Here is an 11,831-nt window from a genome sequence, read left to right on the forward strand (position 1 = left end):
GAAAGGAAAGTAGAGAAGGGAATGTAAATGATGCATCTGTTTTTTGGTCATAATGGAAACAAACTAAATAGATGGTGATTTGAACACTTGATATCTCAAATCACTACAACATTCAACTCCATACTTCATCCTCTTCTTATAATATGATTGAGAGAGTCCTGCAGTCAGCAATTGTCCTAACCCCCTCCCGAGACTGTTGATATATCAACATGCCTTACATTGGTAATGCTTACAGTTACAAAGATTTAGCCTCAAGGCCCTTGCTTTCATCCTACTGTTATTGGAAATCAACTTTATACCCATACTTATCCTCATTAAATATTTGAATCATGAAATCAACCATATTTCAATTTTTAGGCATAGGTGAAGACTCTACTATGGGGAAGGACTAGATGAGATTGTGGGTTCTAGAGATAGACTCTGATGTGGGAATATTTCAGCTAGGTATCTAAAGGCCTTCTAGAGATTGTACTTATTAGTGTGGGAACCAATCTTTCAAGAACTCCTAGGTATAATTTATTAGTCTCCCAGAGACCTTCCTAATAAGACTATCCATATCCAGACCAAGTGTTGAAGGTCTGCTATAGAGCTGTTACCCCACCAATAGAGACTTGATATCACTATTATTGATTCTTGAGAACTCATTCCGATTAGTGATTTTTGTGCTGGTAACTCTCCCGGCTTGGTCTTAACAATTTGTCTCTTTGCAGGCATTGTTCTCCCATACTCATGTACTCACTATTATTGTGGAATAGCTCAAATACAACATCGCTGTTTTTTGGAACACAAAGATTCATTGAGCCAGAAGAGTGCGAAAATCAAGATTTCTCAATTTGCTTTTCCCATGCATGTAACCAGAAAAAGAAAAAAGAAGACAAAAGTTTTCAGATATGTATGACATTGTTAATACCACCCCACATCACATGTACAATTGATATAAATAGCCAATGCCTACCAACATTACATGACAAAAGTAGTATTAATCACGTACGTCTGTCAATTTCTTATATCATCACTTTGGAAGTTTCCATCGTCCAAATCCTTCTTTGCCGATAAACTGAAGGTGGACTAATACACTATGCTCATCTCTTCATATCAATGCATGTGCATCGCAAGTGATTCAAGAAAAGACTTGAGATATATACATATGTTTGTGAAGAATATGAAATGAGGACCAAATTTGAGATGGCAGCTCTCTCCCCCAACCCTGCCATGCAAGACCTCAAGCTCACATTCCAGCTATCCACCCTTGTCTTCCCCGCACAACAAACTGATGACCACAAAACCTTGTTCTTGTCCAACATAGACCAATCCCTTAATTTCAATGTCCAAATACTTTATTTCTTCTCCCCCAACCCAGATTTCCCCCCAGATACTGTGGTCACTAGGCTCAAACTCGCTGTAGAAAAAGTGCTCGTCCCATATGATTTCATGGCTGGAAGACTCAAGTGGAACCACCACTCTGCCCGCCTCGACCTCCACTGCAACGCTGCCGGGGCTGGCTTCATGGCGGCTTCTTCCACTTTCTCTCTTGATGAGATAGGTGACCTGGTTTGTCCCAATCCGGGATTCAGGCAGCTTGTTGTTCAAACCTTGAATAATTTGGAGGATGAGGATCAGCCGTTGTGTGTTTTCCAGGTCAGTGCAAGAACTCAAGGCTGGACTGCCTGTCTTAAAAAGAGTTATCAGTCGTCGAGTTTGAGTTCCAAAGTGTTTGTGATCATTAATTAGTTGTTATAACACGTGCTTATAATCTGGAAACTGCAGGTAACATCATTTAAGTGCGGTGGTTTTGCAATTGGAGTATCTCTAAATCACATCTTGCTTGATGGCTTAGCCGGAAGAATGTTCCTAGAAAATCTAGCATCACAAGCGTTTGAGGACAAACCCCTGGCTATCATCCCCTGCCACAACCGCCGCCTCCTCGCCGCCAGATCACCGCCGCTCATCTCATTCCCACACCCGGAGCTTCTCAAGCCCCAGTTCCCAGTTCTTGGTCGCCCAGTTTCCGGTTCCGAAAAAGAACTTGATTTCAAAGTTTTCAAAATAAGCTCAAGTGACGTCAATTTTTTGAAGGCCATGGTCGCCAAGCAGGCAGCAGCAGATAATGCAACCGCCGTAAAAATCACCAGCTTTAACGTTATGGCCGCCCTGATATGGCGGTGCAGAGCTTTGTCGTTGTGTGATGTGGAGGGAAATAAAGATAGAGTTTTTACTATGTGTTATGCCGTGGATTTGAGGTCAAGGCTGAATCCGCCGTTGCCACCTGAATACTGCGGCAATGCAATATTACCAGCTTATGCCTCAGCAAAGTGCAGAGATATCGAGAAATGGCCGCTATTAAAGCTGGTGGAAATGATATCAGAAGGGATTGAAAGACTGAGCGATGAGTACGTGAAATCCGCAATAGACTGGTTGGAGATCAACAAAGGGATCCCATATGGAGATTGCGTTTTGACTTCTTGGTTGAGATTGGGACTCAATGAGGTGGTGTTTCCGTGGGGCAAGTCCTTGTATTGTTGCCATGTGGTGAACAATTTAGAGCGTCTGTGTTGGATGTTTCCCTATGTTGATGGAGTTAACATATTAATTCAACGACCTGCTGAGGAGATGGAGAGATTCCAATTCCACCTTCTTAACTTGATCGTTGCATAGTACTTAGACTCAATGATGCATATACATGTATAGTGATCAATCAATATATAGCTCCAGCTTAATTATTGGACTACTTTGGTCACAAGAATGAAGTATCTGTTCTTTTAAGTTTCCTCTTGTTGAATGTTGTCAGTGTTTGTTTTTTTCTCTTGTCCAATCCATACTCTACCAACTCACTTAGCAAGATATTCAACTGTTGATTTTTACATCAGGGGAATAATTTATGAGGTCTGTTGTAATAAAGTTTCTAAGTTTCCCTAGTTGTAGGAGTATATGTGTTTTTTGGTTTTGTATAAATGAATTTAAAACCTCCAAATAATAACATATCTAGCTAGATTATGATCACACCCTTATTGTGGTAAACTTGATCGTTTCCATCCTATAAAATGACTAAGTTAAGAATACAAAATAATTAACTTTGCGCCAAATTAGTCGGTTTCTAAGTAAGCATGTGAAGGGGTGGCAAAAAGAGAGCCTTCTTGTTATTCTCCTAATTCTCATCTCCTCACGCCTTAAAATCGTTACCAGATCAACAATTGTGTTCTCACTCCCCACTCTTTTTCCACCCTCTTAAATCTAACCAAACTCAAATCTTAAACAAACTAGTTTCTGTGTTTGTTTTTGTACAGAAAACAGAAAAGAAAAAAGAGTTGATTAACTAAGTTTGTAGACCAACCATTTCTCCTCAGAAAAGTTTTAGTTTTTCTTCAATTCTCTTTTTCTGCAACAATGGAGGCTTTCTCTCTGAGTTCCTCCATCTCCATTGCATCAGGCAGAGTTACAAAAGTTTACAACTACAAGCATGGAAGGCTTTTTTCGGGGAATAAGAAGAGCATGGTGTATTGTCAAAGTGGTAATCATGCCATAAAGTCTAGTGGGATTTCATCTGTTTTGACAGAAACATCGGCGTTGATTAGCGCAGATCACGGACCTGCTTTGATGGAGGGGAGCTTAGTTTTAAGTCCAAATGGGAAGGATTTGGATGTGGAAATGCACGACGAAGGTCTTGGCATCGTCAAGTATCTCAGAGGGAAAACCTTTCTTCTCACTGGTGCAACCGGATTTTTAGGAAAAGGTGTTGTGTTTTTCTTGAATTGTTACATATACAATCCTGCATGAAGTTTGAAGTAGTTTTAACTCTTTTCACTGTCCCTGTTGTATGTATGAATTGCAGTTCTTGTTGAGAAAATGCTGAGGACAGCTCCTGATGTTCTTAAGATATTTGTCGTGATCAAGGCTAAGAACAAAGAAGCTGCATCAGAAAGATTGAGAAATGAAGTATGCAATTCTTGATGACGTTTGTGGTCATGTTCCAATCTATTGCCATTTTTGTTTAGAATTTTCTAACACGTCTCGAATCATAGATCATGCACGCGGAACTTTTCACGCGCCTGAAGCAGATTCATGGAAAATCCTATCAAGCTTTCATGTTGAGTAAGTTGATTCCTGTGGTTGGAAATGTTTGTGAAACAAATCTTGGTGTGGATGAAGACGCAGCTGAGCTCCTGACCCAAGAGGTTGATGTAATCATAAATTCTGCAGCTAATACCACTTTCGATGAAAGGTTCCAGGACATCTACTTCTGTTTTACAGTCTTCATACAAATATAAGATGAAAATGTAAAATAACTAGAAGATACATCTTAGGTAAAACATTGGATGGTTTCAGGTATGATACAGCTCTTGATATAAACACTGGTGGACCTACCCGCCTCATGAGTTTTGCCAAAAAATGCAAGAAACTGAAGCTCTTTTTACAAGTATCAACAGGCAAGTATCCAACATGTATATGCCAGAAACTAGTTTTTGTGCCATTCTAAACATGAAACCTGGCACTGTTAATATTTTTTTCTTTTTGTCCTGTTGCATCCATCAGCTTATGTGAATGGACAAAGGCAAGGTAGAATCATGGAAAAACCTTTCAGCATGGGTGAAAGTATAGCAGCTGAGACTGTTGTCTGCGGGAACCACCAAGTGTCACTTCCCAAATTGAGTGTTGAAGACGAAATAAAGGTAGTCTTGGAATCAAAAAAGACTCTTGAAGATGATTCACTGCTTCAGAAAATGAAAGAACTAGGGATGCAGAGGTAGTATATATACCCCTCTTGATTCTTTGTATATTATTTAATCGTCATCCATGGATGCGTATCTTTTCTGTGATTAAACCTGTGATTTTCTCAGGGCAAACAAATTCGGTTGGCAAGATACGTATGTATTTACCAAGGCTATGGGAGAAATGATGATAGACAGTCTAAGGGGCGAGATACCAGTAGTTGTAATTAGACCCAGTGTTATCGAGAGCACATACAGAGAACCATTCCCCGGATGGATGGAGGGAAACAGGTGTATTTCCTGATAGTTGGTGAACTGATCAAAGAATTTAGTTTTGGGTCTGATACCTTTTCAGGTTAGCTAACAAAACTAATTGGTTTCCAGGATGATGGATCCAATCATTCTGCACTACGGGAAGGGGCAGCTCACAGGATTTCTGGTTGACCCGAATGGAGTTCTTGATGTTGTAAGTGGATATCCTTACACAGTTAGTATCCATTTGTCTTTTAGACTTGGAAGACAGAAATAAGCACTGAGAAATGGGTTGTTTTAGGTTCCAGCAGATATGGTTGTCAACGCGACGTTTGCAGCCATGGCAAAGCATGGGGCAGGTGGAAAACCAGAATGCAGCATCTACCAGGTTGCTTCATCCGTTGTCAACCCCTTAGTTTTTAGGGACCTGGCCGAATTGCTCTATCAGCACTTCAGTTCCTCGCCTTTCATGGATCCAACAGGGAGTCCAGTTCGTGTTCCAAAAATGAAGCTATTCAGCTCCATGGAAGATTTCTCCTCTCACCTTTGGAGGCATGCTATTAAACAAACTGGTTTAGGAGCTTTCACCAACCTTGATGGGAAATTGTCCCACAAGCTCGAGAGTATCTGTAGAAAATCAGTGGAACAAGCTAAGTATTTGGCAAAGATCTACGAGTCCTACACTTTCTACGGTGGAAGGTAAAAATCAACAAAACATTTTGTATCGTTATCTAATGCTTCATATAGTTTGCAAGACATATAATGGTGAAAAATACAACAGGTTCGATAACAGCAACACGAAGAGATTGATGGGATTCATGTCTAAGGACGAGAGACAACAGTTTGGCTTTGATGTTGAGAACATAGATTGGAAAGATTACATAACTAATGTTCACATACCAGGATTGAGGAGGCACGTGATGAAGGGAAGAGGTCTAAGCAGCTGATGCAGCTTCAGCTGAGCAAAACGTTGCTATTAATTTCTGCAGTCTAATGTAAAAGAATGATTTTCTTTTAGCCCCTTTTCACCTTGTGTACTTCCCCATGAACAAGAGATGTGCCAGTTTATTGTTGATTAATAAATGCAGTCAAACATATGTGCGTCTAAGTCGAATCATAGTCATAGATGCCTGAGTTTCTCTAGTTCTGCAAGAAACATTGGAATGATAGGGACATGCCATAGTCTGAGAACAATAAGAGCTGAACATTTAAGTTGTAAGCCAAACCTAAGTTGTAATGAACTGTATAATAATAGCCGAGCCCGGCTGCAGCAAATTTGAGAGCAGGCATTTTAACAACATCAAATATAGTAACACTTTTGGATTTGCATGTGGAGGATACTCCAAATAAAGGAGGAAATTTGACATAACCATCTGCACAAGCATCTTTTTCAAAAAGTTCGACTGTAGTACGCATTGCAAATCGTAAAAGATCAGCCTGATAGAAGAGCAGAAGCAACTCAGCTTCCATTGTGAAGAATTGTAAATTGCACCAAAATTTGGATACGTCACTATACAATAAGCATCTTAACACTAGCTCCACCTACATTTTTGGTCATACAGCCTAAACGACCCTTCACCCCCACCTGGAAACCACAAAATGAAAGTAAAAAAAAACAATAAAGAAGAAATACGACTGCTATACAACGCAATCCAAGCATCACAAGCCCAGGTGAGAGAACACAGAAGGAACAAGATCAACGACAGACCAGGCAAGACCAGCGTACTGAAGGAGCCTTATGCCTGTATCAACATCAAATGAGGTCTGCTTGGAGAAAAAGAACACTTTCTGGAGATAACCCAATTGCTTTATTTCGTCTGACTTCTTATCAGCAGGCATTCCATGTAAGGCAGGTATATAGCTTGTTGATCTTACTGGGATTCCCAGAGTATTTGCTAGAATGGGAAGAATCCATTTCGCAAGAGCCTTGCTACAGAACTTAGCAAGAAGGATCGTTGGAATTCCCAGTAGTATTCTACCAACAAATGCAAGGAAAGTAAGCTGAGGGGAAAATACGCGTGGAACATTTTCATGGTGAAACTGATGGAATGTCTGGTGGATGCCGATCACCTGGATAACACAATTTCCAAGTAATGAGTGGAAAGAAAAGAAGCTGGGAGTGCGGGCAGTGTCTAAACAACTTTTCATGTTACCATGGAATGTTAGAAAGCTAACACCTAAAACTTTATGTTGATTAACATCATGCTGCTCGCATTAACATGAATTTGGGAGGACACTGTTTCAGAACAATCGTTGTGCTACATTAAACCAAATTACACAAAAACCATTTAAACTTGCATTGGAATTATAGTTGTGTTGAATAGGAAAATCAGCTTACAATTCCCAAGGCAACACCATTGAAGGCTGTGTGATACTCAAAACTTGGTGTTGGAAGTTCAGGAGTTGGGTAAGCAAACAGTAATAAGAAGCTTAGGGCGGTCCAGAAGGATACAACTGCAGACAAAAGATTTCTCAAAATTAAAAGATCTTAACAACAGCATCAAAACATGATACGTATATAAATGCATCATCCAAGCCGTAAATTTACAGTAAGCATTGAGCATGACTACGTCCTCTACATGTTTTCGCTAGTCTATCCATAAACAGACCCTTTAGCATGTTTATAATTAGTGAATACATGCTTAAAGAATTATCCAAAAGTAAGGCTCTCTTTTGTTTCTGCATTACTGCCATTTTTTACCAGGTCCCAGCAAACATAGTATTGGAAACTCAATTTGGAATAAGAAGCTTGCTAGTTATTTCCTCAAATTAATAGGTGCATAAGAAGCAATGTTTAAAGGAATTAGCATCCGTACCATTTTGACCTGAAACTACGAAATTGTCAATGTATTCAGAAACAGAAAGCCACATTGCCAGGATCCCCAATCCCAAAGCCAGACCACCAATAATATCGACCAAGCTGTGCATTCCAAGGTATATCCTTCCTAACAATATAACAAGATTTAGTATGGGAAACTTTATGGAAATCAAACATGACTTTAAGAATAACAAACCATTAGAAATTTATGCGATAGATTGAAACTCACCCAATCCAATGAGACCAACAAACAAACAAACCATGGCAAATCCAACCACCTCTAAAAAGACACCATTACTTCCATTATAGTCCAGAATGTAGTGTAATAGGTATCTGGACAAACACTCAAGAAGTTTAGACAGCATGGGAAGCCAAAAAATGAGGCAAAACCCCAAATAGTAGAACGTGCAAAATCAAATTTCAGATTGAAAAAAAAAAAAGAAGAAAGCAACCTGGAGTCTGTCATCTCTTAATTTAGCCTCAACAAAGTTTAACTGAGAAAGTGCAGGAAAGTCTTATTACCCTGATAAGCAAACGGTATTAAGAGTGTGCGACGAAGGTAATCCATATTCCATGGCATTCTCTTCCTCATCTTTGGTGGCTGTTACTCTTCTAACAGGTGGACAACTGGGTCTAGGTGCTGACACCACATCCTTTGAGCCATGAACATAGATGGAATTATAAAACAGGACACCCGAATACGACAGAGCATTTGTACAGAAAATCAACATTTGTATCAAAGATACCTTTATACAGTTTCCCACATAATCACAGAAGGCCATCAAGAGAGTCATTTGCCGAGCCAATTTGCAGTGCCCAGTCTAAAACACAACCAAAAACATAATGTATAAAGAAAAATTGGCATACCAGTTCACAAATAAAAAATTTCGAACTCCTCTAGAAAATGCAAAATAGAAACACATACAAAATATACATATGAGAGGGTGTGAGAGGGCATACCCAGAAAAGCAAGGGGAGAAAGGCAGTATAAAAAGGCACAGAAACAACACAGGATAACCCAGAAAACAAGGCATCCAAATGTCTACGCTGGTATTTCTGCAAAACCCAGGAAAAAAAAACACTCAAGATCTTATTAAAAAATACATCAAAAAGTTCCAACCTTTAAACATAATTCTTGAAATAAACACATCCAGAAACAAACCTGGATCTTGAGAATAATGGGAGTGCCAGATATGACAAGGCGAGAAACACATGGCTGTGTAAAAGATCTGAGGTATTGCGTCACGTTCAAAATTGAAGAAATCGAAATCCACAATGCTATTCCACAAAGAGAGAGTACTTGCCACCCTGTTATGCTTTCCATTTATTTTCTTTAAACTCTCTCTATGACCTTGGACGTATTCTCGTTCTCAATTCTCCCCCTGGAAGAAAGAGAAGGAGATTGAAGAAGAAGACTAAGAAATGATATGATCTGTGAAGAAATTTCAAAGACCCACTACTGATTAATTGTCAAAAGATGAAACTTGTGTGGCCCTTTGAAATAAAATCCTGCTCTCCTGTTGATACACACAAGAATGTCCGTTGTTTGATTGTGTAATTTAGCCTATTAATTTCCATTTTTACCCCTATCTTTTATTAAATTAGCAAAAAATTTCTTTGTGTTTTAGAAATAGAAAAAAAATCTTTCCTATTTTCAAAACCCCAACAATATATATATATACATGAATATAAATCTTAAATAATTATAATAAATTATAATTTATAAATTAAATACTTTATTAATTTATATTATTTTTATAAATGACATTTATATTTAAATTAGTATTATATATATTTTTAAAAAAAATTCAATATGTATCAGATCTGGGATGATAATGACACTTTTTTGTTCGACCGTCGCCCTTTATTTTGACGGTCATCTCATCACCCTCTTTCTTGTTGCTAGGCAATGTCGTCGTTAGATCGGAGACGGCGAGGGCAGGGCTTGGGAGTGAGGGTAGGCAGTGGAGGAGTAATTTTTTTTTATCTTTTTCTTAAAAAAAAAACATATATATATAACATAACAATTTATTTTTTACAATTTTTAATTATTTATATATAATTAAAATTATATAGAGGCATAACAATCAGACGATGTAAAGATTTAACGCCATTATATTTTAAAATAAAAAAGGGAGCGTGTACTGAATTAAAAAAATACAAGGGGAATTTTACCTATTTTTAAAATAAGAGAAATTTTTTCTGATTTTTAAAATATTGGGAGTTTTTTATAGTTGGAGTGTTAAAATAAATGAATAATTAGATTATGAGGAGAAGGCGAAGCTTCGTTGGCATTGTAGCTGTCAAGTGGCGTAGAATCAACAGCTCAGACCACTCAGCAGTCGGCTTTTGACCATTCAATTTGCAACATAAATAGTAGAACGTTTAATCGGCAAATCGCACTTTTGTACTCCCGCTATATAAAATCTCATTTTTAGTTTCAAATTTTATGAGTAGACATTTATAATTTCAAGACTCTAAACAATAAATACTTTGGTCATTTATCATTAACGGTGTGATTGGTATATAGGAATAAATAGAAATAAAATAAGCATAAGTTTATTTTTTACATCTTTGATCGATATGCTATACGTATGTGAATACTTATTTTTATGAAAATTCTTATTCATTTAGATAAACAACTAGTCATTTAATTATTTTCAATATATTGGGAATTAAAGTTCTCTCTCTCTTTTTTTAAATCGTCTGCCTGAAAATTATAGAAAAATAATGAGTCTTGAGTTGTAAAAAAAATATTTAAAATAAAATATGTGATATTATATAACAACGCACCCCAACTTGCAACATAGGTGCTTATCCAGTTGGTACCCGCTTTCCACACGTCTATCAGTAGATGACGACAGAAAATTTCTTGATATGTTGTAGTACCATTCCCAATAACCTTGTTTTGTTTCTCTTCTATTGGAAATAGGTGGCCTCTATACAATCGTGTTATATCATCTTTGCCATCGAGTGATGTATTGTATGTGTTGCAGGTGACAATCTGTGCCCATGTGATTTTTACGGGAGATCTAATGGAGGCTCATATCCCTGATATCCGTCGCTTCTGGAATATTTTGCCTCATCCCGAATTGGTAAAGAACTTGTTCGGGATAATGCATTTCAACTATTGCGTAGAATACCAATGGACATGATGACCTCCACAACTGGGGTTCAAATCAGCTGCATAAGCCATAATGACATCCTAGTCCATGTCATACGCCTGCCAGATGAACTGTAATAAATAAAAAGATGTAAATTAATACACATTAAATTCACAGTATAAATATATGTATAATATTAAAAATAAGTTACCTGATCTGCCTGCATCTCATCCAGTATTTCTCTTATCACCCAGACAGTTCCCCGTACTGTTCGGGTGAACGTGTGCTAGCAATTCCAAGTAGCACCATATGGTGCTGCTGGGAGCTAGCGATTGTAGTCCATCCAGACTTGGCCCATAAATAGTCGCTCTGCACCAAGTTCAAAGCAAAGTGGAGTAATCCGCGACCATGTCCAAATCTGTACGAATAATACAAATATATGTTAATAAATAATATTCATAGCAAAAGAATTGTGTAAGAGTTATTAAGTAAATTTTACCTGCAACAATTGCAGCGCGCTACCAATTGCTGCTTTGCCTTTTGTGCTGACATTGCATAATGCACGATATAAAAATGCCAGCACAACACTCCCCCAACTATAGTTCCTGGTTGTTTCTATATCTTCTAATTTTGAAAGAAAGTAATGATACCAGGTTACCTGAGGAATTTGGGCACATCATTCCCCCCAAGAGAAACAATGCAACAACATGGGCGTACTGGACGACGACATCGTGGGGAGTGTTTTGAGTGATATTGACCGCCGCCAAATGAGATATAATTCCTTGTGTTTGCAGTCTTGAACCCTTGAACGCATTTGCATTTGGGATAAAGCCTAAATAAGTAAGGCAATATTCATGTCATTGTTGTGTTGTGCGGTTGATATCAACTCCAGTCACCGGCTCGCCATCTATTGGGAGTACCCATATTATTTGAATATCTTGTATTATAATT

At 38.1% G+C, this 11,831-nt stretch overlaps 3 protein-coding genes across 3 annotated transcripts; 2 read left to right on the forward strand and 1 right to left on the reverse strand.

Annotated features, from left to right (window-relative positions):
• Nucleotides 1,055-2,950, forward strand: LOC105162473 (shikimate O-hydroxycinnamoyltransferase-like). Its single transcript, XM_011080498.2, has 2 exons — nucleotides 1,055-1,638; nucleotides 1,768-2,950. The coding sequence occupies exons 1-2, from the start codon at nucleotides 1,168-1,170 to the stop codon at nucleotides 2,653-2,655; spliced, it is 1,359 nt and encodes a 452-aa protein (XP_011078800.1). The 5' UTR covers nucleotides 1,055-1,167; the 3' UTR covers nucleotides 2,656-2,950.
• Nucleotides 3,204-6,133, forward strand: LOC105162476 (fatty acyl-CoA reductase 2). Its single transcript, XM_011080500.2, has 9 exons — nucleotides 3,204-3,730; nucleotides 3,830-3,933; nucleotides 4,020-4,219; nucleotides 4,324-4,424; nucleotides 4,531-4,741; nucleotides 4,836-4,997; nucleotides 5,091-5,172; nucleotides 5,260-5,657; nucleotides 5,740-6,133. The coding sequence occupies exons 1-9, from the start codon at nucleotides 3,385-3,387 to the stop codon at nucleotides 5,903-5,905; spliced, it is 1,770 nt and encodes a 589-aa protein (XP_011078802.1). The 5' UTR covers nucleotides 3,204-3,384; the 3' UTR covers nucleotides 5,906-6,133.
• Nucleotides 6,402-9,293, reverse strand: LOC105162475 (lipid phosphate phosphatase delta). Its single transcript, XM_011080499.2, has 8 exons — nucleotides 8,939-9,293; nucleotides 8,737-8,832; nucleotides 8,523-8,597; nucleotides 8,299-8,429; nucleotides 8,006-8,109; nucleotides 7,775-7,903; nucleotides 7,297-7,412; nucleotides 6,402-7,028 (listed from the first exon to the last, which is right to left on the reverse strand). Exons 1-8 carry the CDS (start codon nucleotides 9,098-9,100, stop codon nucleotides 6,618-6,620), a joined length of 1,224 nt encoding a protein of 407 aa, XP_011078801.1. The 5' UTR covers nucleotides 9,101-9,293; the 3' UTR covers nucleotides 6,402-6,617.

Source organism: Sesamum indicum, linkage group LG5, assembly GCF_000512975.1.
Source record: "Sesamum indicum cultivar Zhongzhi No. 13 linkage group LG5, S_indicum_v1.0, whole genome shotgun sequence".
Taxonomy (NCBI): Eukaryota; Viridiplantae; Streptophyta; class Magnoliopsida; order Lamiales; family Pedaliaceae; genus Sesamum; species Sesamum indicum.